This window comes from Drosophila melanogaster, chromosome 3L (genome assembly GCF_000001215.4).
Source record: "Drosophila melanogaster chromosome 3L".
NCBI lineage: Eukaryota > Metazoa > Arthropoda > Insecta > Diptera > Drosophilidae > Drosophila > Drosophila melanogaster.
This window is the reverse complement of record NT_037436.4, coordinates 825,255-852,676: the sequence shown is the minus strand read 5'-3', so window position 1 is coordinate 852,676 and position 27,422 is coordinate 825,255. Positions and strand designations below refer to the sequence as shown.

The 27,422-nt window shown below is 47.9% G+C and overlaps 9 protein-coding genes, 1 long non-coding RNA gene and 9 other non-coding genes across 30 annotated transcripts; 13 read left to right on the top strand and 6 right to left on the bottom strand.

Annotated features, from left to right (window-relative positions):
• Positions 1-3: 3 nt before the first annotated feature.
• Positions 4-1,331, bottom strand: Dci (Dodecenoyl-CoA delta-isomerase). The gene is made up of 3 exons (NM_138221.2): positions 963-1,331; positions 784-903; positions 4-724 (listed from the first exon to the last, which is right to left on the bottom strand). The coding sequence occupies exons 1-3, from the start codon at positions 1,233-1,235 to the stop codon at positions 329-331; spliced, it is 789 nt and encodes a 262-aa protein (NP_612065.1). The 5' UTR covers positions 1,236-1,331; the 3' UTR covers positions 4-328.
• A 265-nt stretch (positions 1,332-1,596) lies between these two features.
• Positions 1,597-8,751, bottom strand: Cep290 (Centrosomal protein 290kDa). Of its 2 annotated transcripts, none has more exons than NM_001274298.1 (13): positions 7,994-8,751; positions 7,763-7,936; positions 7,302-7,709; positions 6,411-7,236; positions 5,417-6,351; positions 5,226-5,358; positions 5,010-5,163; positions 4,266-4,952; positions 3,542-4,201; positions 3,356-3,488; positions 2,309-3,297; positions 1,916-2,243; positions 1,597-1,852 (listed from the first exon to the last, which is right to left on the bottom strand). In NM_001274298.1, exons 1-13 carry the CDS (start codon positions 8,309-8,311, stop codon positions 1,661-1,663), a joined length of 5,937 nt encoding a protein of 1,978 aa, NP_001261227.1. In that variant the 5' UTR covers positions 8,312-8,751; the 3' UTR covers positions 1,597-1,660. The 2 variants fall into 2 exon arrangements, with proteins under 2 accessions (NP_001261227.1, NP_612064.1); NM_138220.1 differs by having other exon boundaries at positions 7,994-8,409.
• A 224-nt stretch (positions 8,752-8,975) lies between these two features.
• On the bottom strand, positions 8,976-11,226 carry Gr61a (Gustatory receptor 61a). 3 transcript variants are annotated; one of them, NM_079153.4, is made up of 8 exons: positions 10,815-11,226; positions 10,563-10,754; positions 10,319-10,513; positions 10,100-10,266; positions 9,921-10,043; positions 9,709-9,863; positions 9,405-9,657; positions 8,976-9,346 (listed from the first exon to the last, which is right to left on the bottom strand). In NM_079153.4, exons 1-8 carry the CDS (start codon positions 10,957-10,959, stop codon positions 9,266-9,268), a joined length of 1,311 nt encoding a protein of 436 aa, NP_523877.1. In that variant the 5' UTR covers positions 10,960-11,226; the 3' UTR covers positions 8,976-9,265. The 3 variants fall into 3 exon arrangements, with proteins under 3 accessions (NP_523877.1, NP_001261226.1, NP_001286892.1); NM_001274297.1 differs by having other exon boundaries at positions 9,208-9,346; NM_001299963.1 differs by having other exon boundaries at positions 9,208-9,346; positions 10,323-10,513.
• Positions 11,227-11,316: 90 nt separating this feature from the next.
• On the top strand, positions 11,317-12,697 carry JMJD5 (Jumonji domain containing 5). 2 transcript variants are annotated; one of them, NM_001274296.1, is made up of 2 exons: positions 11,317-11,635; positions 11,708-12,697. In NM_001274296.1, exons 1-2 carry the CDS (start codon positions 11,363-11,365, stop codon positions 12,617-12,619), a joined length of 1,185 nt encoding a protein of 394 aa, NP_001261225.1. In that variant the 5' UTR covers positions 11,317-11,362; the 3' UTR covers positions 12,620-12,697. The 2 variants fall into 2 exon arrangements, with proteins under 2 accessions (NP_001261225.1, NP_612063.2); NM_138219.3 differs by having other exon boundaries at positions 11,687-12,697.
• A 48-nt stretch (positions 12,698-12,745) lies between these two features.
• CG13887 (uncharacterized protein) lies at positions 12,746-14,816 on the bottom strand. 4 transcript variants are annotated; one of them, NM_001259609.2, is made up of 3 exons: positions 14,732-14,816; positions 14,053-14,628; positions 12,930-13,574 (listed from the first exon to the last, which is right to left on the bottom strand). In NM_001259609.2, the coding sequence occupies exons 2-3, from the start codon at positions 14,554-14,556 to the stop codon at positions 13,524-13,526; spliced, it is 555 nt and encodes a 184-aa protein (NP_001246538.1). In that variant the 5' UTR covers positions 14,557-14,628; positions 14,732-14,816; the 3' UTR covers positions 12,930-13,523. The 4 variants fall into 4 exon arrangements, with proteins under 4 accessions (NP_001286891.1, NP_001246538.1, NP_728548.1 ...); NM_167843.2 differs by having other exon boundaries at positions 12,930-13,427; NM_001299962.1 differs by having other exon boundaries at positions 12,746-13,427; positions 14,053-14,816.
• A 39-nt stretch (positions 14,817-14,855) lies between these two features.
• CG13901 (uncharacterized protein) lies at positions 14,856-16,010 on the top strand. Of its 2 annotated transcripts, NM_001274295.1 has the most exons (2): positions 14,856-14,929; positions 15,166-16,010. In NM_001274295.1, exon 2 carries the CDS (start codon positions 15,226-15,228, stop codon positions 15,892-15,894), a length of 669 nt encoding a protein of 222 aa, NP_001261224.1. In that variant the 5' UTR covers positions 14,856-14,929; positions 15,166-15,225; the 3' UTR covers positions 15,895-16,010. The 2 variants fall into 2 exon arrangements, with proteins under 2 accessions (NP_001261224.1, NP_612061.2); NM_138217.3 differs by lacking the exon at positions 14,856-14,929 and having other exon boundaries at positions 15,100-16,010.
• Positions 15,907-16,994, bottom strand: CG42554 (uncharacterized protein). Its single transcript, NM_001169843.2, has 2 exons — positions 16,807-16,994; positions 15,907-16,741 (listed from the first exon to the last, which is right to left on the bottom strand). The coding sequence occupies exons 1-2, from the start codon at positions 16,828-16,830 to the stop codon at positions 16,124-16,126; spliced, it is 642 nt and encodes a 213-aa protein (NP_001163314.1). The 5' UTR covers positions 16,831-16,994; the 3' UTR covers positions 15,907-16,123.
• A 167-nt stretch (positions 16,995-17,161) lies between these two features.
• On the bottom strand, positions 17,162-18,584 carry CG42553 (uncharacterized protein). The gene is made up of 4 exons (NM_138216.3): positions 18,342-18,584; positions 17,959-18,285; positions 17,347-17,898; positions 17,162-17,290 (listed from the first exon to the last, which is right to left on the bottom strand). The coding sequence occupies exons 1-4, from the start codon at positions 18,498-18,500 to the stop codon at positions 17,213-17,215; spliced, it is 1,116 nt and encodes a 371-aa protein (NP_612060.2). The 5' UTR covers positions 18,501-18,584; the 3' UTR covers positions 17,162-17,212.
• A 707-nt stretch (positions 18,585-19,291) lies between these two features.
• On the top strand, positions 19,292-25,957 carry Sf3b3 (Splicing factor 3b subunit 3). 2 transcript variants are annotated; one of them, NM_001274294.2, is made up of 13 exons: positions 19,292-19,417; positions 19,702-19,962; positions 20,270-20,635; positions 20,887-21,361; positions 21,435-21,769; positions 21,949-22,055; positions 22,336-22,643; positions 22,826-24,800; positions 24,980-25,031; positions 25,208-25,254; positions 25,441-25,495; positions 25,676-25,731; positions 25,792-25,957. In NM_001274294.2, the coding sequence occupies exons 2-6, from the start codon at positions 19,737-19,739 to the stop codon at positions 21,954-21,956; spliced, it is 1,410 nt and encodes a 469-aa protein (NP_001261223.1). In that variant the 5' UTR covers positions 19,292-19,417; positions 19,702-19,736; the 3' UTR covers positions 21,957-22,055; positions 22,336-22,643; positions 22,826-24,800; positions 24,980-25,031; positions 25,208-25,254; positions 25,441-25,495; positions 25,676-25,731; positions 25,792-25,957. The 2 variants fall into 2 exon arrangements, with proteins under 2 accessions (NP_001261223.1, NP_728546.1); NM_167842.3 differs by lacking the exon at positions 21,949-22,055.
• Positions 19,468-19,615, top strand: snoRNA:Psi18S-1086. Its single transcript, NR_003848.1, has one exon. It is a non-coding gene; the product is annotated as a snoRNA:Psi18S-1086 (small nucleolar RNA).
• On the top strand, positions 20,038-20,190 carry snoRNA:Psi28S-3308. Its single transcript, NR_003847.1, has one exon. It is a non-coding gene; the product is annotated as a snoRNA:Psi28S-3308 (small nucleolar RNA).
• Positions 20,669-20,807, top strand: snoRNA:Psi18S-110. Its single transcript, NR_003846.1, has one exon. It is a non-coding gene; the product is annotated as a snoRNA:Psi18S-110 (small nucleolar RNA).
• Positions 22,166-22,240, top strand: snoRNA:Me28S-A771. The gene has a single exon (NR_003845.1). It is a non-coding gene; the product is annotated as a snoRNA:Me28S-A771 (small nucleolar RNA).
• Positions 22,487-25,957, top strand: lncRNA:CR45184 (long non-coding RNA:CR45184). Of its 3 annotated transcripts, NR_124748.1 has the most exons (7): positions 22,487-22,643; positions 22,826-24,800; positions 24,980-25,031; positions 25,208-25,254; positions 25,441-25,495; positions 25,676-25,731; positions 25,792-25,957. It is a non-coding gene; the product is annotated as a long non-coding RNA:CR45184 (long non-coding RNA). The 3 variants fall into 3 exon arrangements; NR_124749.1 differs by lacking the exon at positions 22,487-22,643 and having other exon boundaries at positions 22,685-24,800; NR_124750.1 differs by lacking the exon at positions 22,487-22,643 and having other exon boundaries at positions 22,791-24,800.
• Positions 22,685-22,755, top strand: snoRNA:Me5.8S-G74. Its single transcript, NR_003844.1, has one exon. It is a non-coding gene; the product is annotated as a snoRNA:Me5.8S-G74 (small nucleolar RNA).
• snoRNA:Me28S-G3113a lies at positions 24,834-24,913 on the top strand. The gene has a single exon (NR_003843.1). It is a non-coding gene; the product is annotated as a snoRNA:Me28S-G3113a (small nucleolar RNA).
• On the top strand, positions 25,057-25,140 carry snoRNA:Me28S-G3113b. Its single transcript, NR_003842.1, has one exon. It is a non-coding gene; the product is annotated as a snoRNA:Me28S-G3113b (small nucleolar RNA).
• snoRNA:Me28S-C788a lies at positions 25,294-25,365 on the top strand. The gene has a single exon (NR_003841.1). It is a non-coding gene; the product is annotated as a snoRNA:Me28S-C788a (small nucleolar RNA).
• On the top strand, positions 25,533-25,602 carry snoRNA:Me28S-C788b. Its single transcript, NR_003840.1, has one exon. It is a non-coding gene; the product is annotated as a snoRNA:Me28S-C788b (small nucleolar RNA).
• Positions 25,958-27,422: the final 1,465 nt, after the last annotated feature.

The following is a 27,422-nucleotide window of genomic DNA, read 5'->3' as shown; positions in this document are numbered from 1 at the left end:
TTTAAAATATATTTATATATTTATTCATATATTACACATTCTATTATCTTGACCACAGCTGTGCGATTCATTCACAAACAGGTAGGTGGCGTTCTTCAATTGTTTTTAATCAGCACTTTGGCAATATATTGGTACATATGTACATACACAGATAGTGCAAGAGATTAACCTATGGTTATGGTGCAAAAGGCACACATTATGTCCCTAATCTAATCGCTAAGAAGTCTATTTGCTTTGATGTTTGTGCCACAAGAATTAGCATTCATATCTCTTGGGTTTTAAAATAGGCGGACAAAATCACTGAGACGGTAATAAACTTAAGCCGTATTTATAATTTCGCCTTGTTTTTACGGCTGGCAAAGTCTATGATGGCCTGGGCAAACTCGGGATGCTGGAACTGTTGGAGCAGCTGCTTGCACTCCGCCTCGTTGGCCTTGATGAGATTCTCCAGGAAGCCATCCTTGACGAGGCGTTTCCCCTGCAGAAGGGAGTTCGTCGGCAGCTCGGAATACTGACGCAATTTGGGCCAAATCACCGACTCCAATTCGCTGGCCTTGAAGATCCTCGAAACAAAGTTGAACTGATATGCCTCCTGGGCGCTCAGCGGTTCGCTTAGCAGCAGGATTTCCGACGCCTTTGAGCGCCCCAAGATGAGGGGCAGCATATAGGAGGAACCGCCCTCTGGCACCAATCCCAGTTTGGTGAATGGCGTGTAGAAGTAGGTCTGCGATGGTATTTATCAGTCAAGTCATGCTGCCATAGCAAATTTGAGGCAATACCCACCGTTTCGGAGCACCAAGCCACATCGCACAATCCCACAATGGTGGCTCCAATCCCAATGGCAGGTCCGTTCACCAGGGCAAGCACAATCTTTCTGCAGTTGACGAAGCTCAGAACCATGGCCTTCAAGTAGGGATTGGATAAATTATAAAAAAATGAAATGGGATATACAGATGTGCCACCTTGAAAGTCGCATTGGACTGCTTGAAGAAGGCGTCGATGTCATCGGTATTGGAGGATTGGGACAAGTCGTTGCCGGACGTAAAGATGTCACCCACGCCGGTGAAAACCACAATGGTTACGCCCTCATCGTCGTTGACCTCGGTCAACACACGGGTCATCTCCTGGTAGGCGACCCTGTTGATGCAGTTCTTCTTCTTCGGATTGTTGAACTTGGCCACGAGCAGCTTGCCCTGCTGCTCCACAAGCAGTTCCTTGTATCCTTGGTAGGTCATCTTGCTGCCAGTGCTGTGCGCGGAATGAGCGACAAAGTCCAATCAGTGGATCATTTTACTGTGATTGCCGGTAGCTATTGTTGTTTAATTCATCCGATTAGTGGGCATCAGGGGTATTCCAAGCCATACAGTTGATAAGCGATAGTTGGTGAACTGTTCACTGTGACTGGCAAATGGCTTAGTGTTTTCTTAATCTGGCAAAAGATACATTATTTCATGGTTTAAATATCCTATTAAATAAATTTAAATATCCTGTAAAACAAAATTCGGGGGAATCCCGTAACTTTCACATCCCCAACGATTTTAGCCCACCTCGATCTGGCAACTCTGCATTGGGCGCCAAATTCAAAACAGCAGCAGTGAAAAAAACTTTAGTTTTATTCCTCTTTTTTCCTGTACAACATTCATCTTATGATCAATACTGGTTACTCGCTGATTTCATCGATCACGGGCACATTTTGCAGTTCGGAGCACTTGCGTTTCCACAAGGCCAGCTGTTCCCTCAGGACTTTTTCCTTGGCGGCAGCACGGGTCAGAAGTACTTTTGCCTTCTGCAGCAGCTGCGTCTTTTTCACCAACTGCTCCTTGATGAACTTGAGCTCCTCGTTGGCAGCGTCCTTTTTTTTTTAAATTTCAAACACAATTATTGCCGAAGGTGTATTATTACGAGCGGTACCTACCTTGCTGCGTCCCCCGCATTGGCTGCACTTGGTGGTTCGCTTCTGCAACTCCTGCTGCAGAGCACTGATTTTCTCCAGCGCCTCTGCATGCTGCTGCTGCAGACGTGCCGCCTCTGCAGGCGTGGAGTCCATGGAGCTGCGCGACTCCGTGGATCGTCGACCATCCTTCAGGAACTTGTTCTCCGATCGCAACTTCTCCACGAGATTGCGCAGCGAGAGGATCGTCTGCTCCGCCGATTGGCCCTGATTTGTGCTCACCTTGAGGCCACTGCCCAACTCTCGACGGGATTCGTTGCGAGCCATCTCCTCCTTCAGGGCCATGATGTAGCTGAAAAATGGGGGTGGTGCATAAGTCTCGATTCACACGCGTGGAAACTGCCGCTCTCTACTCACTCCTCCAAGTGCTTGATTCGCTTCTGCAGCCGATCGCTGCTGTCGCCCTGCCTCAAGAGATCCGAGTCGAGCTGCAGCTGAAGGTTCCTGGCCTCCAGTCGGATGTTCTGCGCCTCGATGGCCTGGCAGCGCTCTTGCAATTTTTCCAGCTCCGTGGTCAGGGCATTGCTGCCCCTGCCCTCCAGTTCCATGGCGATGATCTTGCGCTGCTGCAGCTCAATGCGCGACTTGAGCGCCTCAATAAGGTCCAACTGACTCTGGTCAAAGATCTGGGTGTGATGATGCGCCGGAGAGCTGCACTCGCTGCTGGGACCCGTGTAGGTCTCCGGACTCTCCGAAGGCGATGGAGCGAACTTGCTGACACCCACGTGCTGGAGATTCGGACAGGATGGAGTGCGGCAGCACTTGAGGTTATTGCCACCGGAGCTGTTGCTCGGCGGACCGTTCCTGCCCAGCTTGGACTCCAGGATTTGCTTGTCCTTTTCCAAGCGCGCTATTGTGGTGCGCGCTGCCTGGAGAAGGGCACGGGTCTTCTCCAGCGCCAGCTCGGTCTCCTCCAGCCGGGCCTTGGTCTTCTCCGCCTGCTGTTGGTACCGCTTCTGCTTCTCCCAGAGCTGCACCTCATTGGCACTCCTCGTGCGCTTGGCCTCCAGGAGCGTCTGCTGTCGCTGCAGCTGGCCACGTGCCTCGTCCAAGTCCAATTCCAGCTGCTGGATTCTCTTCAGCTGGTTCTCGTTCTTAACCCGGGCATTCAGTTCCGTTTTAATGGAGACCACAGGGCGTTTGAGTAGCTGCTGGCGCAGCGACTGGCTGAGATCCCTGGCCTGCTTTTCGCGCTGGGTGACGTTGGCCAGCTGGCGGCGAAGTGCCTCCATTTGGGTGTGATAGATCTTGTTGGTGGCCTCGGTGCGGTTGAGATCGGCAGCCAGCTTGGCTATCTGGTCCTCCGAGAAGTTCGAGGTGTCTTTGATGTAGCGCTGCTGGTCGTCCTGCATGTTTAAAACTTTTAATAGTAGAGATGAATATGATGGTATTGCTGGGCATTACGTGGAAGTTCTTGAGTGTATCCATCAGATCCTTGATGTGCTTGTCCTTCTCATCCAGAAAGATGCGTAGCTGATCCAGTTCGGGATTCACGGTGCTTTCGACCGACTTCTCCCGCTCCTGGCACAGCTTCAACCTGTCGAATGTAACGGATTAAGATCATGCACAACTACTTACTTTACAACTTACTTCTCCTTTAGTATATCCACTTCCTCTTCCCTCGTCTTGAGGCTCCTTTCGCTGTACTCCAGCTTGTCCTTGAGATCCTTGATTTGCTTGTGCAGCGTCGGCACTTCCTTCAGCTCCTCGGTGTCCTGCTTCTCCTCCTCACCTTCGGGCTCTTCGGTAACTATGTTCTCTGGACCTGCTTCCACTGGCACTTCCAACTCTTCTTGGGGTGGTCTCTCCACTGAGCTGCTTTCGAAGAGCTCCTCGATCTTCTCATCCGTCAGCTCGTTGACCGAGCTATCGGAACTGGAACTGGACCTCGAATCCGTCGACGGGTTGCGCTCCACGGGGACCTCGGGTTTCTGTCTCAGCTTCTCCTTAAGGCCCTGAATCTCTGCATCCTTCGTCTTGATGTTGAAGTTCAGGTTGTTAACCGTGGCCCTCAGGGATTCGTTTTCAGCCACCTGTTTGCTAAGTGCTTGCTGACTCTGATCCCTCTCGGTTTGCAGAAGGTCCTGGTACTTTTGTATGGACTGGTCCTTCTCCAGGAGCAGGGTGTGGAACGAGAGTATGGTCTTCTCCACCACACCACCTTGCGGACTGGCGGACTCGCGACTCTCCGATCTGGAAGCCTCCAACTGCTTGCCAAGGATCTCGATGCGCTGGTTGGCTTCCTGCAGACTGTTGGGCATCACCATTTATAGTTGCAAATAGTTATTTACATTTTTTACTTGGGGGAACTTACGTTTCTTGCATTTTTTGTAGCTCCGCGCGGGAATCTCTCCTATTGTCCTCCACTGCATCCGCTGTCTGAACGGCTTGATTCTGCTGGCTGAGAATGCCATTGGTTTGGACTGCCGTCTCCGAGAACTCAACTTGCGCCTCCAGCGTTTGAGTGGCTGTATCCAGGTGCGGATGTTTTCGGAGAGGCGACCCAATGGGCGATGACTCCCTGTCTATCAACTGGACGGCCCTTCTCATGGCCAGATTAGGAGCCACTGCATCGGTATTCGTCTCTGCATCCACCTTGAGTTGACTTCTTGGCTCTCCTTCACCGAACAAGGCCTGGATGGTGCTCCAGTGCTCGGTGTCGGTGGCCTGGCTCATCCTCAACTCACCCAATTCCCGAACGAGCTCCTCCTGTTTGGCCTGCAGAATCTCGCAGCGCTGTTCCAAGAGTCTCGTCTGTGTTTCAGACTTTATGAGCTTCACCAACTGCTGGGAACTCTCCTCGTTGAGACCAATTTTGGCCTGGACCACGGCGGTCACTTCATCAATCAGAGCGGTGTGATCTCTATGTCGCTGCTGCACTTGCTCCTCCTCCAGGCGACGCTGGAACTTTTGGTAGGCGAACACAAAGTTGGTAAGGAAGACCAGTGGCGTGAATTTGGCATATTTATCTTTGAGCATAAACAATGAATGCTGGAGGAATCTGTGGGATTTGGTAGAAAGTCAGATCTGCTAGGGATTATCCACCACTTGGTCTCACTTGTGCTTAATATCGCTATTGGTGCGCTCCTGCTGGAAGTCCTGTTGCGTCTGTTTCAGGGATAACTCGCTGGCCTCCAGTTGGGTTTGCAGGCAGTCCGCCTTTAGCTGCAGTTTTTCTCGCTCTGTTTCCAAGCGGGAGCACTCGGCTTTCACTAAAAAAAAAAAGAGAGACATGCTGGCTACTGATCTTCTCCTCGAATAAGTCTGTGCTTACCACTATCCAGATCCCTCTGGACCTTGGCCAGCATTAGCTTCTCGTCGGAGCTGCTCTGAAGATCGGCCACCAGGTGACGCAGATTGATGTGGTTATCGGTGATCTCATTGAGCAGCCTTTGCTGGGAGTGAATCTGGAAAGAGGATGGGCATTAGATCTCCCATGGGTAGGTATCAAGGAGAATCTCCAACCTGCTCATTGGCCACATGGAGCAGTCCTTCCAGCTGCTTGGTCTCCCTCTGCAGCTCCGCCTGCTTGCTCCTCCAAGTGAGCAGCTCCTGTTGCTGCTCCTCGAAGTCCTGGGCTGTGATGTAATCCAGCTGATAGTTCTCCCTGATTATACCGTACTCAGCGCATATTTCCGTGGGCTTCAGCTCGCCCAGCAGTTGCTCCATCGCCTGGCCAAGTTGCATGCTCAAGATGGCATTCCTGTGCTCCAACTTTTGCTGCTCCTCCGCAGTGTAGAGATTCCTTCGATTCACTTGCTCCAACTCCTCTCTAGCTTCACATAGTTCACTCTTGCTATGCTCCAACTGCCTGGCTAGAGACGCCTTATCATCTATGAAGCGAAGTTCCTGCTTTCTGGTCTCCGTCAGCAGTTGATCGTAATCCCTGCGCATGTAGGAGTAGGAATTCCTTTGCTGCTCCAACTGCAACTCCAAAGCGATCATTTGATCGTGGAGCTCTTGGTTGCGATTCATCAGATCACTGCCATCGGCGGACATATGAAGACGAAGTTCGTCGTAGTGCTTGCGCAGAATGGAGAGCTCAGCCAGGGCCTCGTTCGTGGGTTTCTCCTCGGGATCTGGTACAGTGGGTCTGCGTAATCCCATCGTGGCTTCAGTGGGCGAGCTTGGCCTGGTGGCTGTGTTCAGCACAGCATCCTCCTCGACAGGATGCTCTTCTGCAATCTCGGGAACCTCGCACAGACTATGCACAGAGGACAGTTCTCCCGTCTCGGAGTCACTGTAGTTCTGCTGCTCGAGCAGCTGACGCAGTGCCTCCTCTCGGGCCTTCAGCTCTAGGAGCTGACCCTGGAGTCGCTGCGGAGTGGTCGTTCCGCCGGGCAGAGCTTCGATGAGGCGGCGCAAGAGATCGGAATCGATGGTTATGTGCTCTGAGGTGGCTACATGGATAATGTTTAATACATATAGTTATTCAAGAAATATGTTATGGTTATCTCACCATCATATTCCCGCAGCTTCTCCAGAATCTCGTACATGCCGGAGCGTAGTGTTTCATTTTCGGCCAGGACTTCGTCGTATCGATTCTGCATCTCGGAACTGGCTGCCCCGTCGCCTTGGCCACGTCTCGGCGAATTCTCCAGATGCACACTATGAGGCACTTCACCCACTTCGCTGGGCGCCTGCAGCGATTCGTTCAAGGTCTGCGGACTGTCCTGCTGCAACTCCAAGAGCTTCCGCCTAAGTTCACTCTTTTCCAACTTCAATTGCAGACGCAGCTCCTCGGATGTCCTCAGCTTGAGGGTCAGTCGCTCGATCTGCTTGTCCTTGTTGCGCTGCTTGGAATGGACGTTCTTGGCCATGATGACCACATCGTCGGGGATGTGAAGTTTTCGCCGCAGCAGCTCGTTCTCCTGGACCACCTCGTGCAGGGAGTTCAGCTCCTGGATGTAGGCCCTCAGCTGCTTGTCGCGTGCTGCCACCTTCTGTTCCAATCCCGAGCAGCGTCGCAGAGCGGGAATGAGGCCATCTTCGTCACGCTTGTAGGCCTCCAGGGCACTAATGGCGTGCAGGGCCTGCTGGGACTTGAGCACGTTGTCCTGCTCGGCGGCCTCCAGCATCTCCGAGAGCTGCTGACACCGGGCGGTGGCTTCCCGCAGGCGCTCCTCGATCATCTGGCAGCAGGCTCGCGGCTGCTCGGGATCGTGGGCTCGCTCCTTCTCCTGACACAACTGGTTCATCGCACGCGTGGAGCTAACCATCTCCTCCGCCATTGACTTGATCTTCTCCTCCAGCTTCTCGATGCGTTGTTCCCGGGATTCCAAAAGCTACGAGGGATGAACATTTAGCGAGCTCAAGATCTAGATAAAATATATCGGCAGTTCATCCTTACCTGTCGTAGTTTGGCGTGCTCCTCCTCCTGCTGACTCTGACTGTTGGAAGAATTGGTTTGGCCAGAGCTGATGCTTTTGCCCTCCAGTTGTTTCTTGAGACGCTCCACCTCCTTGTCCCGATCGTCGAGCGCCTGCCTCCAGCCCAGCGACTTGGCCTCGTATTTGTCCAGGAACTGACGCATTTCCACCTCCTGCTTCTCGCGCTCCACCTCCAGGAAAGTTAGATTTCCTTCCAGGCGAGTGATTTCCAGCGCCTGCTGCTGCTCCTTTTGTTTCAAGGACTTGCGCTCCTGCTCCACCTTGGTGATGTCCTGGCTCAATTGCACGAGATTCGCCTTGATGGTCTGCAGCTCCCGCTCGTGGAGCACTATGGTCTTCGATTGAGCTATGTTTTGGTTTTGCAGTGTCTGAAAGGGAATGAATATAGTATATTCTGAATGCAAAACATAATATGACTCACCTCGATTTCCTTTAGCAGCCGCTTGATGTGCTTGTTCTTGGAGTCGATGTTCTGCAGCAGCTGCTCCTGCTTGTCCAGCTCGGACAGGGGATCCGATGAATCCTTGTCGCTGATTTCCGCCTGCTGCGCCGCCTCCTGCAGGCGCAGCTCCAACTGACGGATTTCCTCCCCCAACTAGTGAGAAAAAAGCGTATCCTTGAGCTTGGGTACTTTACATGATCTACTGCTCACCTCCTTGGCTTTGCTCTTCAGGCCATCGCGTTCGTCCTCCAACTTCTGGAGCATTCGCTTCAGCTTCTCATTCTCATCCTGCAGGCGGCGGTCGGAGGAGAGTCCTCCGGCTGCTGATTCCTGCAGCTGCTGTACCTGCTCGCCCTTGTACTCCAAAACGGCCAGGGTGAGTTCCAGGGTTTTCCTCAGCGACTTCTTAGGCAGCTCATCGATGGACTCGGCCAGTTCGAGGAGCGTTTCGTAGAGCTCCTGCTTCTGGCGCGCCGAAAAGTCGCGGAACTTGCGCAGGGATACGGTCTCTGGTATGTCCATGCTCATCCTGGTGGCTCATGGCCTCGCTCCTCGGCGGTTACTCACGTTCTGCGTCCAAATATTCCCCGATTTTCCACACCAGCTCTCCAGTTTTTCCGGTTGCCATGACACTTGGCCCAAAACAAACTACGACTGAAAACCCATTCGGGGGTTGCTTTTCCGGAAACGAGGGTGCCGGCGCGCTCCTTTCAAGTGACCAACCTGCAGGACCTTTGTTTTTGCTGGCGTTCTGTTTTGCTAGCTGCTTCGGCTGCGTAGAAAGTTTCCTGACAGGATAATTGCCTCAACGGCGGCTATAGCGGCAAGGATCGGCGGTGGGAGCAGCCGGTGGCCCACCACAAACAAAAATGGCAATCGGTAACCAGGAAAGTGTTAATTGGCAAAGTGTCAAAGGCCGAGTTTTGAAATTGAAAAGCCATTTCTGTTCGAAGCGACTTTTCCGCCGCCTTCTCGTGTTTCTGTTAACTTTTCTTACACTCGAAAAAAAAATGGTATTTAGTTCAGAGCACACCAAGTGGCTTTTGAAAGGGTTTAGAAGTAAGCAGTAAAGATAAGATTATTATTATTTAGAACTTTAGCTTCCGAACATATTTTTCAGTGCACTCCAACTCCTTTCTCCTTTCAAAACTCATCGAGTTGCCTTCAAAATTACGTTTGCCTACATGTGTAGCAATAATTGAAACTAATGGCAAGCGACTTTGGTTGCCCTCCCATTTGTGGATTCGCCCTCGCTGAATGACAGCTGGCCAAAAATTGAAATTGAAATGACACTCGGAATGGCCAATTATCCTGGAAGCCTTTTGGCCATTTAATAACCGCCCGAGTCGGGTTGGCTGAACTCACACATGAGCTGCTAACTGACTTTTCCTCGCAGGAATCTACCCTTTTTCAAATCTGATTATCTGACTATTTTATTATACATTCAGTTAAGTTAAACTGGACTAAAGTTCACTCATTTAGTTACGCGCACCGCAGTCCCTTGTGGCTCTTAGCATCTATTTGCAGCAGCATAAGTTCGTAGGTCACCAGGGTGGCTAGCATCTGGAGAGGATGGCTGGGATCAGTATGGGAATCGTGAAGACTCGTGAAGTTTACCCACTCCGAAGAGACTCTTTCTTGTCAAGCAGAAGAGACGATATCCAGACAATCCGACAAACTCGCTGGTCAGCTGGTCGGCAAATCTCTGCACCTCCTGCGTCCAGCCATCGCTGGGCACCAAGTACAAGGACCTCAGGGGCAGAAGCGAGGCATCGTGGATCTTGGAGGCAGTCATGAAAACCAGACTCGTCCTGGCCAGCAGGAAGATCAGCGAGTACCAGAAGTAAACGTAGTTTATGGGATGCCGCAGTTTGCTAAAAAGATTTGAAATGAGACTAGGGGGTAGCTACAAACAGATGACTCACGTGAAAATAGCCAACGCCTGGTTGCAGATCACATACACATTGTTAGCGCAGGATACGAACACTATATTCGACATGCTGGCCTCCACCAAACTGGCCAGCTCGCAAAGGCGAATGTGATCCCTCCGAATGTCGTACCACAAGGCTTCGGGAACATGCTAAATGGGATGGGGATTTAAAAGAGAAATACATTGAAATAGTTTGGATTATTTTACACGACCCTCCAGTGCGCCAACTCGAGCGGCAAACTGTTGAAACCTTTGCGCCAGTCCAATACTGGTCATCACAATAAAGATGTCCATGAAGTTCCACAGAAAGGTGAAGGCTCCATTTAGCCACTAAAAAAGAGAGCATTATTCAAACTAACTAACTAAAATATATATAGTTAACTTACAAATCCATAGCACATGGAAAATATATTGAATGGCATGATGAACATGATGTCGGAGAACTCCTTCTCCAAATAAAGTCCAAAGGTAATACGCGAGTGGTTTGTGTGGCACTGCAGGATGTGCATGCTATAGCTGCAGTAGCCAGAGGCGTAGTACAGCATGTGGTCGCCTGAAAGAAAGTTCTTCTGGAAACCATTGAAAGGATAACCCAGAAATCTCACCTACTGCCAGGACGACCACACTCAGAGCAAGGACGTTGACCTTTGACCGAAGGCTTCGCTTGCCACGTTTGTAGGGCGGAAAGAGCATCAGAATGTCCACCGAACTCCAGGGCAGCATTATGTGCGACCAGGAGCGAGCAAAGCCCACGAAGTTTAGCCAGTTGACCATGCCCACGATAAGGAAAACCAAACCCACTATTGAGCTTTCAGTTGGGATCACACTACCATACCATCTAAAACTCACCGATATTCTTGGCATTCAGACCCTCTGTGAAGAGAATATTGGCACCGACCAAGGTCTTCATGCCACCGAGCAAAAGGAAGAGACCGGTGACTGCCAGGCCAATGCTCCTTACCTTGAACTTCACATCCTGGGGATCGCGACTCCGGATATTCGACAAAGGCATAATGCCGAAGAACTGCGCCACACACAGATCTATTGTCCATTGTAATATGTTTAGACACATATGAAAGTGGTTTGGAAAAGTGGTCTTACATGGCCTGATGGCTCCGTAGAAGGTGTCCAGCTGCTCGAACTCCAATCCTCCCTGGGCACAGCGCCATCTCATGGCCAAAATGGCCCTCTGCTTCTGGCGCCGCACTTTCAGGTGCTTCCGGATGTCATCCGAAGTCCTCGACATGCTCCTCAGCTCTGACCGTCAGCAATTCCACTATCCGGGTTCTTGTCTCATGATTGTTGTTTACAAGCTGCAGCTTAGTCTAAAACCCGTAATTAGTGGCACTTGGGGCACACAATGCCATTCGGCGTCCAAAACGGCGGTCATAACTCCGCCCATGGAAATCGTTTTTCCATTTCGTGCCAGTGCAAAATGTATCTTCACCATGGAAGGACCCACGGAGCTACTATTTATAATTTACTAAAGGCATCCTTAAGCAATACATGTTTGAAGTACTGAACAACTCATCAATTTTTAAATATATTTTAAAACATCGATTAATCGAAATATTTAATGCTTACAAATGAACTCTGGCAACGCTGAATGTAAGCTAAAAGGTAAACAAATAATAGTTGTTTAACATTCTATGGATAGTGAGTTCCTGGAGCTGACGCAGCTGCTGCCCCGCTGGGTGGATCTGGAAAATGTGGTCCGTGGTGAAGTCGAGGCGCGCTACATACTCAAAAGAGCCGCGGATCACCTGGCGAACTTGAGGTCTGGCGGAGATTCCGGGGCGGAGGAAACCGGATATCTGGTAGGTGCGCTGGTGGACAGGAACTGGGAACGCATTCACACAGGGCACTTCAGCCAGGTTCCCTTGGTCACGAGGAAGATATACGCCATAGCCTGTTGCTTCAAGGTGGGATTTAGATGCTAACTAAGCCATACAAACTACAAATATACATTTTAGATTTTTTTCCTTCTCTTGGAGAGCACTAGTCCCGCCCAGAAGGATGCGTGCAGTGAGATCCTCGATGAGGCTCAACTTTTGGGTTGCATGGAGGATTGGAGTGAACTGAAAGTCGCCCTAATGGATTATCTCGACAAGGATGGAGCAGTAGCACTGAATTCCGCACCACTTCCAACTCTAGAGCCATTAACCCGAGTAACCTCCAACTGTGATATACCCCAACTGGACGCTCCCAGTCTAGAAGAGTTCCAGACAAAGTGCTTTGAGGCAGGACAACCCACACTCCTGCTCAACACCATCCAGCATTGGCCTGCACTGCACAAATGGCTGGATCTCAATTACCTTCTCCAAGTGGCCGGGAATCGCACGGTGCCCATTGAAATAGGTTCCAACTATGCCAGCGATGAATGGTCCCAGCAGCTGGTGAAGATCCGCGACTTCCTGAGCAGACAATTCGGAAAGGAACCAAGCAAGGCTGGCCAAAATATCGAGTATCTCGCTCAGCACGAGCTCTTCGCCCAGATACCAGCCCTCAAAGAGGATATATCCATTCCCGACTACTGCACCATCAGCAACGAAGATACCCCAGGAGCTGTGGACATCAAAGCCTGGCTGGGACCAGCTGGAACCGTATCTCCCATGCACTACGATCCCAAGCACAACTTGCTGTGCCAGGTATTCGGTTCGAAGAGGATCATCCTAGCTGCTCCTGCAGACACAGACAATCTGTATCCCCACGACAGTGAGTTTTTGGCCAATACAGCGCGAATAGATGCTGCTCAACTGGATCCTGAAACATATCCCTTGGTAGCCAAGGTGAAGTTCTACCAGCTGCTCCTGCAACCTGGTGACTGTTTGTACATGCCACCCAAATGGTGGCACTATGTGAGATCTGAAGCTCCTAGCTTCTCTGTAAGCTTCTGGTGGGAGTAAGCATTTTAATGCAGTTTATTGAACAGCAAATTTATGTAGGATGATCTCTGTTCAAGTTAAGATTAAAGTATGCACTGCAAAACCACGATAGATCACTAAATATGCGAATTTGATTAGCATTTCTGGGTAATTATCAAGGAAACATATTCGATGCCCTTTTCGCACACCGATAATGTAACGCCTCCGATTTCTAAGCTCCAAGTATGCAAACAGGTTGCGACGTCTGACGTCATTGCCGTGTACTATCAGACATGATGTGGACTATCCGCGCCAACAGATGAATCATCGAATCGATCACAACTGGATGGGTACTTTTTGGTTGTTCTTTTAATAGCCACGACGCTTTTTGGGTGTGTTACTGTGGCAAACAAAACTTAACACATACGAATTAAATACAAAACTTCGGACGAAACGAACATTGAGTTGAGGGACCATTATCAATATACCCCATTATCATTATCAAATGGTATATGTAGTTGTATCTATGAGGATTAACAATAAGATGTGTGTGCTTTCTATCGATTTGAAATCGTTATAATCTTTTAAATGTGCCTGCTTTCGCTGCCCCACCGCCATGCTTATAAGTCTTATCGTTATTTAAATGTTGGACTTGGCTCCAGTGAGTTTAATCATCCTTGTTTCCGCCTCCGCCGATGGTTATCTTCTTCTGCAGCTTGCTGTACTCCTCGGTGAGTCGGTCGTACTCGCGGTTGATGCTCTCCGCCTGCGACTTAACCGCCTCCTTGTCCTTCTTTTCGCGATTCAAGTCGGAGGTTAGCTCCTGGACGCGCTCGCGCAGCTTGTTGAGCTGCAAAATTCGGATTTCGTTTGAGTTTCGATTGGATTTTTGTTCGTTTTGGGTGTTTGGGAATGGATATAAGGTGGGTGCTCTAGGTGGGGATACTTAGGACACTCGGGCGGTGAGTCCTTGCACACGTCTCCGCAGTCTTGACAGCTGTTTAAAGAGTTAACAAGAGGTTTAAACTTTCGAGTGGTGGCTTCTGTTTATCGTGGCCCAACATATGTGTTTGGGTGTGGTTTCAAAACGTTTAGCTGCGGTCAAAACAAAAGCACTAAGCCTATGACAAATTCACTCGGTCTTCAAACTGATTTAAGTTTACGTTTAAGATTTTAATCATGATATATACTGGTATTTAAAGTTCTATATCGTTAATAGACTACATTTAAAGCCTTTTCGTATCTTATATTCAAAACCAATTGAGAAAATGTACCAGAAAGTGGAATGAAGTATAGATTTTATAGATTTAGTCGGCTAAAGACATTATCTCGCCATATTTTGACCACACCTTCTATATGCATTGCCATATCTTTACAGCTGGTAGTAGCCAATTGAACTCCAAAGTCTTAGGTGTTAGCTCTCTAGACATGCCATTCCTGGGGATCGGATGCAGGGGTTTGGGACGTGGACTCACCTCGATGAGAGTGGTATCCTCGCCGGCTTCCTTGGCCTTCTCGGTGTTCTTGTTCTCCAGCAAGGAACGTGCGGCTGCAGTGGCGCTCTGTGCCTGCTTGAAGGAAGCCTCGCTCTGGGCCATGAGATTGGCCTGGGTGCAGATCAAGTTTACCAGTCGCCGGATGACCAGGGCAAGGAAAATGGCGAATCCAGAGATGTAGAAGTTCCGCTGGGCACGGAACAGCTTCATGCTGTGCTGCATCTCCACGTTCAAGTGGACCTCGTTAGACTGCTGCAAGCCGGAGTACTTGCGCATCTCGCGAATGGCCTCCAGGAGGAAAATGACCAGAATTCCCATGATCAGCAGGAAATATATGTGCGCCTGTTGTCCCAACATCGATAGGAATTTGGACTTGAAGAACCGGTTCCAGCGGTAAGGAGTGAGCACCGGCAGCACCAGCAGAAGGACCAGTGCGATTTCCGCATAGAGAAATCCGGCGATCAAAGTCCACACCAAACTCATTTTTAATGTTTTATTAATTCCCTTTTTCGTTCGATTTTCGCTTCTTGGATTTTCGCTTTTTTCGACTGCCGCCTGTAAGCAGAAATGCGTCCAAATTAGCTGCTAAGTCTACGGATTCGGGACGGACGGTCTAGTGGCTATTTATAAACTACGGCCGGAGTGACTGGCTGCTTACTTTAAATAGCAATAATTAAATCGCTGCCGTGATGAAATATGCGTATATTTTATGTAGTCACTGCGCCGGCCACGTCAACTCTGTTTTTTTGTGTACGCACGGGGCTGCCAACTCGCGCGCTGGAATCAACTGTAAATTGGGTAGCCAGAAAAAAGCTGAATTCATGGAAAATATTCGAATTTCAAAATCATTTTATTAGTAAGTAAAAAAAATGGCAAGAATTAGTACGTATTTTGCATTAAAATTAACCATTACCTCCAAATATTACAAGACAAATCGATCATAAGGTATTGTATGTAATGCTTTAAAGTGCCTTGGTAACCCGGCTTGCGATGTAAACAAGCTGGCAGCTGGGTTGCCAGGTTTCCATCGCAATGTGCTTCTCAACAAATTTTCAACTTTGCGCCATCGATCAAATTTTCTGCCCCGTTCAGTTGTTATATTCGAATCTCCGGCGGAGACGTGTGCCTAGGTAATCCCATCAATCCCCAGAGATGTCCTACCAGAACTGGCTAAACTACCTGCAGGCGGCGGAGAAGAACTCCATGATAAGTGGCCGCGCCCGCAAGGTGCTCTACAAATTCCCGGACGGCAGGCAAATGGCCGAGGAGTACAACATGGACACGGGAATCGTGCAGCGGCGGGCCTGGAAATCGAAGAGCAACAAGATCATGGGCGAGTCGGAGTGGGAAATCGAGCTGGGCGATGAGCCGCGTCAGTTAAACTGGTCGGGCAACAAGCCACCAGGATCTGGCGAGGAAACGGACTCCCTGGCCGGCGGAGATTTCACCCTGCGGGAGAGCAACACCGCGCCACTGCTGACCAAGCGGATCACCAAGAAGAACATTGAGTGGCGCATCCGCAACATGCCCTACTCCCTGGACACATACAGCGTAACCGCCGATCCCGAGAAGCGTGCCATAGTCGTGCGCACCTCGAACAAGAAGTACTACAAGGTCATCCCGGTCCCGGAACTGGACCGCTGTGGGGTCAAGCCCGCGCAGGAGAGCCTCTCTGTCCACCACCAGTTCAACACGCTGATCATTACCTACCAGAAACCAGATATCCTCTGCGAGATGGAGGCACAGGTGCTGCTTCTGCTCAAGAATGTCGACACCGAAACCGACATGGATGATCTGCTGAAGGGTCTGATGGCCAAATAAACGACTTAGATTGTAATACACAAAGTATTATTATTATTATTATTATTGTGAATTAACCTAATTTAATTTATTTAGAGAATTCCCAAATACACTTCACAAAGGGAACTGCACAAAACGTTGAAATGAAGAACGTGCCTAAAATTAAATCCTAATCACCACTCAGCGGGCACTGCATTACCACGAGATCTTTCAAATTAGTTGAAGTTTTACAAATGGATCTTAACCAGGCCTATTTCTGGAAGCTCTCAGCCATGCCGGCATAGCTGGCCAACGAAGGAGCCGAGGAGCTGGTGAACAGGCTGTAATCGAAGGAGGGCAACTCCAAGGGCGCCAAGGATGGCAGGTCCAGGTCTCCACTGCCCGCCAGCCGCTGATCGCAAGTATCGTGTTCCTGCTCCTCCTGGGCAGAATCGCTCTTCTTCAGCGTCTCCATATGGGGCTCCGAATGGGCCAGTGTGCTAGAGGCCTTTGCCACCAAGGAGGAGGTGAACTTGGCATCGAAGTCCTGCACTGTTTTGTCGATTGCCTTGGCCACCGACTGAGCGGATCCTCCTGCGCCTCCACTTGCTCCGGCTTCTGGTCGCAGGGGCAGCATGGGACTGGTTTCCTTCAAGGGAGCATAATCCTTCAGCTTGTTCAGACCATGCTGCGTCTTTCGCATCTCAATTTGACGCAGTTTGCGCTGAAAATCGAGGGTCAATGTGTCCAGAACTTCCTTGGATTTGGGCAGAGCCACCCGTTTTTGGGCATCCTGCATGTAGATTAGGGATGTTTCCAGCGCTTTAATGGCCTCCTCATAGCGGTGATTGCGTATAAATCGCTCCGACCTTCGCTCGTGGAAATGAGCCTTTGATTTGGGTAGGTAATTCCATTTAAAACCATGTAAATTCGATGTTTTCTTCGGGTTCTTACCAAGTTCAGTGGTGCGCAGTCCATGTTTTTGACTGTTTTCCCGTCCTGATTTGAAATTATATGATTGCTCTTGTAACGTTGAAATTGCCAGGCACCTAAATTTTAATAATTATATTCCCAATTGCAATATTGCCTGTTTTATGCAAGCAAAATGTCGTCTATTTTTTTGCAAGAACGCAGTTTCCAAAATTTCACTTTTGTTTACATATGTTTTATGCGCGAGGTGTGGCAGCTCTGTCATGACAACAATCGATAAGAGTCGTATGTATCGTTTCGAATTTTTAAAAACCAATCGAATTCAAATTTGAAGGATCTTTATTTAATAATTATAACAACTTTGTGTAGAGCAGTTTTTGAAAAAAAATCACATAAAATTTATTTGAATAGCCTTAACGCTTATTGGTTTTTAAAGCGGTCTTCCTGTTGCCTGCTTACCTTCGGTAAGTGCAACTGAAGCGTGTACAAAAACAGGCACATTGATACCCTGTAAAGCACAGACATTAAAGACAGGACAAAATCACATTTTCCATTCATGCATACCTGCATCTTAGCTGATCTCACAAAGGCCTTATTCGAAGTCACAGTGAAAATTTGCCTGGCCATGCCGAAACTAAAGATTTTCAGACTTCGCTCGTTTACGTTGGCAGTGAAACGTATGTGGGAGAATTCTTCGGGTATTGTTTCCACATCCGGATAAACGGTGACCCGTTTCATCAGTTCCTCGGCTCGCTTCCGTTCGCCCTCGCCGCCTACAATATCCAAAATACTCTGGAAGGCATCGTAGGCTAACTGGCAGCAGACCAAGGTTTTTCCCTCTAGGATTTTCTCGAGGAGCGGTTTTAGCGGCGAGGCTCTTTCCCTTTCCGCCTGTTCGGTGAGCAGAGGTTCCTTGTAGACCCAATTGGCGGATCCGTTGGTGAGCGCACTAACGTAGGCCAGCAATGTGGTCACATCTAGATTCAGTTCGTTCGACGTCGTGGCGTACATATCCAAGTCGGTGTCTGGTGAGTCCAGGGAAGCAGTTTGTACGCCCATTTCCATTAGCTCTTCATGCAGGGAGTCCTCGATTTTGTTGGAGAAGTAGAATACTATCTAAAAGGCAGTATATCAGATGATGAATGCTGTCTAGGGTAGCATACTATTAGGCATTACCTTCGGCCTCTGGAACATGCAGAAACTAAGTTCGCTGGCCTCCAGATAATCCTCCGCCTGGTCGATGACACTTCGGGCTCCGATGCTGACACATCCCCTGGCCGCGTCCTCGACGGACTTCGAGTTCCTGGCTATCACCTTCACCCACTTGAGTCCATTGTTGGCCACGATGTCGACTCTCAGGGGACTATCCCTAGACTCCAGGCGGAATACGGCATTGATGTCGACTACTCCTTGTTGCAAACGCAGAGTTTTAATGAGAAAATCGTAGTAAACAAAGTTACTGCTGGTTATGTGGTGTTCCTTTACGGACCTTGTAGTAATCACCTTGAAGGAAAATGCTTTTACTCAATGTTTTTATCATGAAAAATAGGCAAACAAACCTTATTTAGAAATTTGAGCTCTTGCTGAATTTTTCGCTGTACTTTGCTGACACCAGGCAAATCTTCGAAGTCTTTCAGCGCTTTCTTCAGCTCCTCGCCCAGTTTTACTTTCTTGTGGGCTTCTTCGTAGAGCTTTTCTCGATCCTCTTGCTCCTCCATATTAAAACGTTAGCAATATTTACAAAAATCACGAAATATTTGTTTTTAGCTGTCAGCTGTTTTGAAGAAGCAAAGATGCAATGACATTTCAGGTTTTACAACACTGACAATTCCATGACTGATTAGAGATGTCGCGAATCTGAAGTTGGTATATCGATAGTCAACAAACCTAGTTTACTAAGTAATAATTGATGATTTTTCTAATTAGTCTAATAACATGAGCCAACGCCGCGTAAAAATATACTCAAGTAGAGATCGAATAAACAGAAAAAAATAGTTGGGGACTGATCTATTTATTTTTTTTAAATACCTTTAAAGTTTTCTCCTTAATCATACCTTAATAGCATAGTATTGAGCCCAGCCCTTTAGCCACAATTCGGTGAGTGGTTTTGTTTTCATTTAAGCCCATGATAAAAATTTTTTAAGTTAAAGAAAGATAAAACGATTGATCCAGTACATATTTTTACAGATCCTTGAAATTTTCCATTTTTTCACAGAAAATTGCATATTATATGTTTAGCTTTTGAGGCAGTTTTTGGTATGTGGAACTGGGATTGGCCCATGGCAATTTCCGAATATTTAAATGTGGTATATTTAATAAAGGATAAATTCGATATATCTTGACCAGGATTTTTAGGAAACTTATGATTTCTGCAGCAACAATTTCCAGTAAAATAATTATTTAATTTATAATCAGTCTGAACCGGGCCTATTATCGATAGGAAAATCGACGGCCGCGCACTATCGATAAGTCAAGCCACATTTTATGCACCACCATTTTTACTTTTATAGTTCTTTTACTTTTTGTCGGCGAACAGAGCAGATGTGAAAATGAAGAGTTCTGAGTAATCAGGAAAATTCGAATCCAAAGGCATCGCTGGTGAAATGTGCTAATTCATCCATTTAACCAGCCGAAGGTAAACAAATACACGTGCTAGCACTGATATCTACTATTATTTAAGCGCTTTCCGCACGAAGTATCTCCAGAAATCAGAAATGTCTGTGCTTTGGTCGCATTTGAAGCGTGCTAAACTAAGAATTAAATGCTGCTTACTAGCATCGTTAGGCGACACGACTTTCCATACTGTGGCCATGGTTTTCAAAGTAGTACAAATTCACAAAAAAAAAAATACACCGCCATTCACGTGACTTTTTCCCTTGTCTGCAACTGTACCTAACCTCAACATTGCTTCTCTTGCAGTCGTGGACAAAAGTGAAAGAGTGTAGTGCTCCACCATGTATCTGTACAACCTGACCCTGCAGAAGGCCACCGGCGTGACCCACGCGGTCCACGGCAACTTCTCCGGCGGCAAGCAGCAGGAGGTCCTCCTGTCGCGTGGCAAGTCGCTGGAGCTACTGCGTCCGGACTCCAACACCGGCAAGGTGCACACCCTGCTCTCCACGGAGATATTCGGATGCGTTCGCGCCCTGATGGCCTTTCGACTGACGGGCGGCACTAAAGGTGAGTCTTTCAATTGTAATTTAGTTTTGTACCATCAATTGGGAGTAATGTATTGCTCCTATATAATCTATGTAAGTCGCACAAATCCCTATTGAGGCAACAGACGGCTAGTTGACCCCAGTAAGACCTTTGAACGCGTCTAAGTGCGAGAGAAACCGAAAGACTTGACGTCGCATTTGCCATAAACCAACTCAACGGAGTGGCGAATTGAAACTTCGAGTTACAAAGTCAATAAAATATCATTATAGTCATTAGAAAGTGTTAAATGTATGACCCTAATCTCGAATATCGTTACCTTGCTTTGCAGATTACATAGTTGTGGGCTCGGACTCGGGACGCATCGTGATCCTCGAGTACAATCCCTCCAAGAATGCTCTTGAAAAAGTGCACCAGGAGACGTTCGGAAAGTCGGGATGTCGCAGGATTGTGCCTGGGCAATACTTTGCCATCGATCCTAAAGGAAGAGCCGTGATGATTGGCGCCGTGGAGAAGCAAAAGCTGGCCTACATCATGAACCGGGACACGCAGGCTCGCCTCACGATCTCATCGCCCCTGGAGGCCCACAAATCGAATACACTGACATACCACATGGTCGGCGTGGATGTGGGCTTCGATAATCCCATGTTCGCCTGCCTAGAGATCGACTACGAAGAGGCCGACATGGATCCATCGGGTAAGCATCAACTAGGTGGCGTGTAGACCCTAGAAGGCGCTTTAATTCACAGGTTTAGTGGATCCACACCACGAACACTGACTGTACTTAGTGCCAGATAAATCGTGATCACTGAACCATTGGTGTTGCTGTAATTGCCTAGCCACACTTCACTGATTTGTGACCCACACTTCCTAATCTCAATTGATAACATTTTGATAGTACAATGCTATAGTCCTGTAACTAATCAGTGTCGCATCTATTTGTTCCAGGTGACGCCGCCCAGCGCACTCAGCAAACGCTGACTTTCTACGAGTTGGATCTCGGCTTAAACCACGTGGTTCGCAAATACTCGGAGCCCTTGGAAGAGCACGCCAATTTCTTGGTATCCGTGCCTGGGGGCAACGATGGTCCTTCGGGCGTGCTGATCTGCTCGGAGAACTACCTAACGTACAAGAATCTCGGCGATCAGCACGATATCCGCTGTCCCATTCCGCGCAGGAGAAACGATCTGGATGATCCCGAACGTGGTATGATCTTCATCTGCTCGGCCACACATCGCACCAAGAGCATGTACTTCTTCCTGCTGCAGACCGAGCAGGGAGACATCTTTAAGATCACCCTGGAAACGGACGATGATGTGGTCTCCGAGATCAAGCTAAAGTACTTCGATACAGTGCCGCCGGCAACTGCCATGTGCGTGCTAAAGACGGGTTTCCTGTTCGTGGCCAGCGAGTTTGGCAACCAGTGAGTATCTACAAATCATTCATTTGAGAATAATATGAATGGGTACTAATTGAGGTATTTGTGTAACCCTCAGCTATCTATATCAAATCGCTCATCTGGGTGACGACGATGACGAGCCGGAGTTCAGTTCGGCCATGCCTTTGGAGGAGGGTGAAACCTTCTTCTTTGCGCCACGTGCCCTAAAGAACCTGGTGCTTGTGGATGAACTGCCCTCTTTCGCACCGATCATCACCTCCCAGGTGGCTGATCTGGCCAACGAGGACACACCGCAACTGTACGTTCTTTGCGGACGAGGACCGCGTTCCACTCTGCGGGTGCTGCGCCACGGCCTCGAGGTGTCCGAGATGGCCGTTTCCGAACTGCCTGGTAATCCCAATGCGGTTTGGACTGTGAAGAAACGAGCTGATGGTGAGTGTGTCTGCGGGCATTAATCATGATTCCTAAGCTAAGATTAGACTAAGACTGAAACGTGGCTAATAACTCAACTGGTGCATTGATACAGATCGAGATATAGATTACACCTAGCTTTACGCACGATTCCAAACAAGTCCCACAAGTTATCAACCACCAGTTCTCTCTTATTTCAGGCGCTTAAACACAGACGGCAATATGTGTGAACTATCGAAAAAGACAAGCGATTAAAGAGAATTTCTCTCGTTTGTGTAATTTTAAATTGTCTTTTGTGAAGCGATAGGTAAGGCAACATTTACTGCAGCTCATAAGTCAAACAGATACTACAACTACCACTGCTACTATACCAATGAAAACAGAACAAAAGCTAACTATATTTAAGCCAGTCGGACATTGAACATGATGCGATATTTATCAACCGTGTTTCAGCTGAATTATCCATTGATTACAACTTGATAAACTGATTATTCAATGTCTTGTGTGATACGCAGATCTTTTTCGCTTGCTCGATTCAAACTGAAGTACTCACGTTCCAAGTATTGTTTTGCTCCCCTATTTTTTAGACGAGTTTGATGCCTATATCATCGTGTCCTTCGTGAATGCCACCCTGGTTTTGAGCATTGGCGAAACCGTCGAGGAAGTCACGGACAGCGGTTTCCTGGGCACCACGCCCACGCTCTGTTGTGCCGCCCTGGGCGATGATGCGCTGGTTCAGGTTTACCCCGATGGCATTCGACATATCCGATCCGACAAGCGTGTGAACGAGTGGAAGGCTCCGGGCAAGAAGTCCATTACCAAGTGCGCCGTGAATCAGCGCCAGGTGGTCATCACCTTGTCGGGCAGGGAGTTGGTCTACTTCGAAATGGATCCGGTAAGCAATTCTACTACTATATTACACTCAACTGTTGACTTCTTGCTCTGATGACAAAAACACGAAAAGAACAATCATGTTGAGACACTATGTGTCCTGCAGTGCTGAGCTTCAAAATCAACCAAAAGCCTTATCCTCGTTTACTTAACTTCACAACTAATGAATACATTTTATGCTTGCAGACTGGGGAGCTGAACGAGTACACGGAACGTTCCGAGATGCCTGCTGAGATTATGTGCATGGCCTTGGGAACTGTTCCGGAGGGCGAGCAGAGATCCTGGTTCTTGGCCGTCGGCCTGGCGGATAATACAGTGCGCATCTTATCGCTGGATCCCAACAACTGTCTCACTCCCTGCTCCATGCAGGCCCTGCCTTCGCCAGCCGAATCCCTTTGCCTGGTCGAAATGGGTCACACGGAGAGCACGACTCAGGGAGGTTTGGATGACGATGCTCCCGCTCAGCGCAGTGGCAACAATAAGGGAACCATTTACCTAAACATTGGCTTGAGCAACGGTGTCCTGCTGAGAACTGTGCTCGATCCTGTTTCCGGAGATTTGGCAGACACCCGAACGAGATATTTGGGTTCCCGACCCGTAAAGCTCTTCCGGATCAAGATGCAGGGATCCGAAGCGGTGCTGGCCATGTCCAGTCGAACCTGGCTGTCGTACTACCACCAAAATCGATTCCATTTGACGCCTCTGTCTTATGAAACCCTTGAGTATGCTTCTGGCTTCTCGAGCGAGCAGTGCAGCGAAGGTATCGTGGCTATATCCACCAACACCTTGAGGATCTTGGCCCTGGAGAAACTGGGAGCCGTCTTCAATCAAGTAGCGTTCCCCTTGCAGTACACTCCACGTACCTTTGTAATCCATCCGGATACGGGACGCATGCTAATTGCCGAAACCGATCACAACGCCTACACAGAGGATACGAAGAGTGCCCGAAAGGAGCAAATGGCGGAGGAGATGCGCAGTGCAGCTGGCGATGAGGAAAGGGAGTTGGCCCGCGAAATGGCCAATGCTTTCATCAACGAAGTCCTTCCCGAGGACGTGTTTTCGTCGCCCAAAGCAGGACTGGGTCTTTGGGCCTCGCAAATCCGTTGCCTGGACGCAATGCATGGTCAGACGATGTTTAGTGTGCCGCTCACCCAAAACGAGGCCATTATGTCGATGGCCATGCTGAAGTTCTCCATAGCGGCTGATGGCCGGTACTACCTGGCCGTGGGAATCGCCAAGGATCTGCAGCTGAATCCCAGGATTTCGCAAGGCGGCTGCATAGATATCTACAAAATAGATCCCACTTGCTCCAGTCTGGAATTCATGCACCGCACGGACATTGACGAGATTCCTGGAGCCCTGTGTGGCTTCCAGGGTCGTCTACTAGCTGGCTGCGGTCGAATGTTGCGAATCTACGATTTCGGCAAGAAGAAAATGCTGCGCAAATGCGAGAACAAGCACATTCCCTATCAGATTGTCAATATCCAAGCCATGGGTCATCGTGTTTACGTGTCGGATGTTCAGGAATCAGTATTTTTCATACGCTATCGTCGCGCGGAGAACCAGCTGATTATATTTGCCGATGACACGCATCCTCGATGGGTGACGGCCACCACCTTGCTGGACTATGATACCATAGCCATAGCCGATAAGTTTGGCAACCTGAGCATTCAGCGATTGCCCCACTCCGTAACGGACGATGTGGACGAGGATCCAACGGGCACCAAGTCTCTGTGGGATCGTGGCCTGCTGTCAGGTGCTTCACAGAAGTCGGAGAACATTTGCTCCTTCCATGTGGGCGAGATAATCATGTCGCTGCAGAAGGCAACGCTAATTCCTGGAGGATCGGAAGCCCTTATATACGCCACGCTAAGTGGCACTGTTGGAGCATTTGTTCCGTTCACCAGTCGCGAGGACTACGACTTCTTCCAACATCTGGAGATGCACATGCGCAATGAGAATCCTCCACTCTGTGGACGCGACCATCTCAGCTACAGGAGCTCGTATTATCCGGTCAAAAACGTACTCGACGGCGATCTCTGCGAGCAGTATCTGTCCATTGAGGCAGCCAAGCAGAAGAGCATAGCTGGCGACATGTTCCGCACTCCCAATCAGATCTGCAAGAAACTGGAGGATATTCGCACGCGATACGCCTTCTAAGGTGAGTTGGAATCGATATGCCTATGGGACATAGGTTTTTGTGATGACATAGCTATTTTACCTTGGGACACCTATGAAATGCCTTGATTAGCGTAAACGTCAATATCTGATAAATACTTTGCTGAATTTAGTCTTTTATGATTATTGAACAGAAAGCTAACAATTGTTTATATTTTGCAGATGCCAGCAAAGGAACACTTCAATATCATGGAAACTTTTCTTTTTTAACTAGGTAAGTTGGTTTCTATTTATAGTTGTTTTCAATGATGATTTTCGAGTTTTACCTTGGGACACCTATGAAATGCCTTGATTAGTGTAAAGTTATGTTTTTCTGATAACAAATTCAAGCGTTTATTGATTGAAAAGCAAAGAAATGTTATTAATTTTGTATTTCTCTTTCTATTGCAGTTTTCGTGGGCAAAACCAACAAACGCTGCACCTAAAACGTTTTAAAGGTAAGAAATTGTAACGATTAAGCCACATTTTCGTTGAGTTAAACAATGATGTTATTTTACATATGTTAGACTAATGAAATGATTTGATTGTAAATTAGTAACTGAGAATGTTTTTAAAATTAAAAATTTCAATACTTATTTATGATAATTACTGGATCGATTAGTAAATTGATGCTTTCTTTGCAGTTTAATCGGAAAATTCCAATGACCATTAGACCATTACATTAGGAACACTTTCAAGGTACGTAATATATATTTAAACCACTTCAATTTAAATAAGCTCTATGATGTTATTTTACATATGTTAGACTAATGAAATGATTTGATTGTAATTTAGTAACTGAGCTTATAGCTATATTTCACTGTGTTTAGCATTTTAATCGTGGTTAAATCATAACTAATTTCCTTTCTTCACTTGCAGATCTTCTTACGTTGGGGTATGTTGTGGCGCTTAATTCTAACTAAATTATACACTAGGTAAGTGATTAAACAAACAGTGCGCTTTGAATTGAAACTAATTCACAATTTCCTTTGCAGATCGTACATCTATACTAACTGCACATTAAATCACCGATCAACCACTAATCGACTGCCGCATATTTAAACTAGCATATAAGTCAGTGCAAACTCGACAAATTGCACAACCTAAATATAAACCCCTAATCATAAGCAATTTTTAACTTAAATAAAAGTAACTGAAAACAAAGCCAAGAATGCGAGGTGATTTTGTTGTGTGGTTCTGGCGGAGACGACGACACGCTTTGCATAATTCCATTTGAAGTTCGCCTGTCTTGTTGCGGCCTGATTATGGCCATTACCATGTGTCTTGGCCATTACATCTCGGCCTTGTTTGCACTGCTCTTCATTTTCCCGGCACGGAGAGTCCCGTTATGGGACAGATAGGCAGATATTTGCTAAACGCCTCGCTTTCCATCCATCCGCCCGGTATGTACATACGCAAAATCGTTGTAATTTGTTATGTTTGCGGCATAAGCACGGTAGTTATGCAAATTGTCTGTCGGCCCGGTGGTCGATCACTTGCTGCTCCCAAACGAGGCGAGTGGGGCCAGAAATGGCAACTTGGACTTTTACTAGCCAACGCTCAAGGCGGAGCAGCATTATTGGTCTGGATCACCCAGTTTAGAAAGTCAAAAGAAATATAATGAAAATCAAAGTAAGAGTGTAGAATTTAAAGGTATAATACCTTGTAAATTGGTTTCAGTAAATCAATTTGTGCATCCAAAATATATAGTATCTATAGTATCCATAAAATCGGACATCTCTGACATTCCATACTGTCTCGTTCCTGAAAATCCACAGAAGCAGCCTTGTTTGCGATCTGGAAAAGAGCTGTGCCATCTGGCTAAACGATTTATTAACTTCATTTCTAGATCATTAGATCGCATAACACGGACATTCGTCACTTGGCACTGGTTTTTCTCGGCTAGCCTCTTTTTTGCCCGACTGGCACGCAAGTGCAGTCTGCAATCTCCAATCTCTAGGCAGCATCTACGCATGCGATTCGCGCCGCCTTTCCTGTTCAGCTCCGCGATCTGTGCCTTCGATAAGGACAATCAGCGCTTGGCGCAAACACTTGGCACCCTTGGACAAAGGGGTGGAGGTGGGGAATGGATGGGGAGAACAGCCAGCCCTGCAAACACCTGCCACGCCCCTTCTGCGGCGCCTTGAAGCAGTTGCCATTTCTTCTGGGGGAGATGGGCAGATACGGCGTCGAGGAGATGAGCAGATGCCCAGCTGGAGATAAGACAAAGGCGAACTTCAGAGTGTTGGCAGGCTGACTAAGTAGAGTTTTAGCCAAAACTAAACTCACTTTACACACTCTATTTAATAACCTAATCTTAAATACATTCTGCAATAAGAAGTAAGAATTTAATAAATATTTTTAAAGTGATATTGATAGATACAGATTGAGTATTTCAAGTTGAAGATGTAGCTAGTTAGAAGTAAGGATCATCACTGATCCTTTGTTGTCGGGATATCAGAGCTTGGGATCGCAATCTGTTGGCCAGATCGCGGATTCGGATTCCGAGTTCACATTCGCAGGGTTCCCGCTTCGCAGATGCTTATCAACTATTGAATGCCTTGCGTGATAAAATTTCGCACGAAATGCCCCACGATCATCGGCGGACTTTGGAGGCAATGGGTGT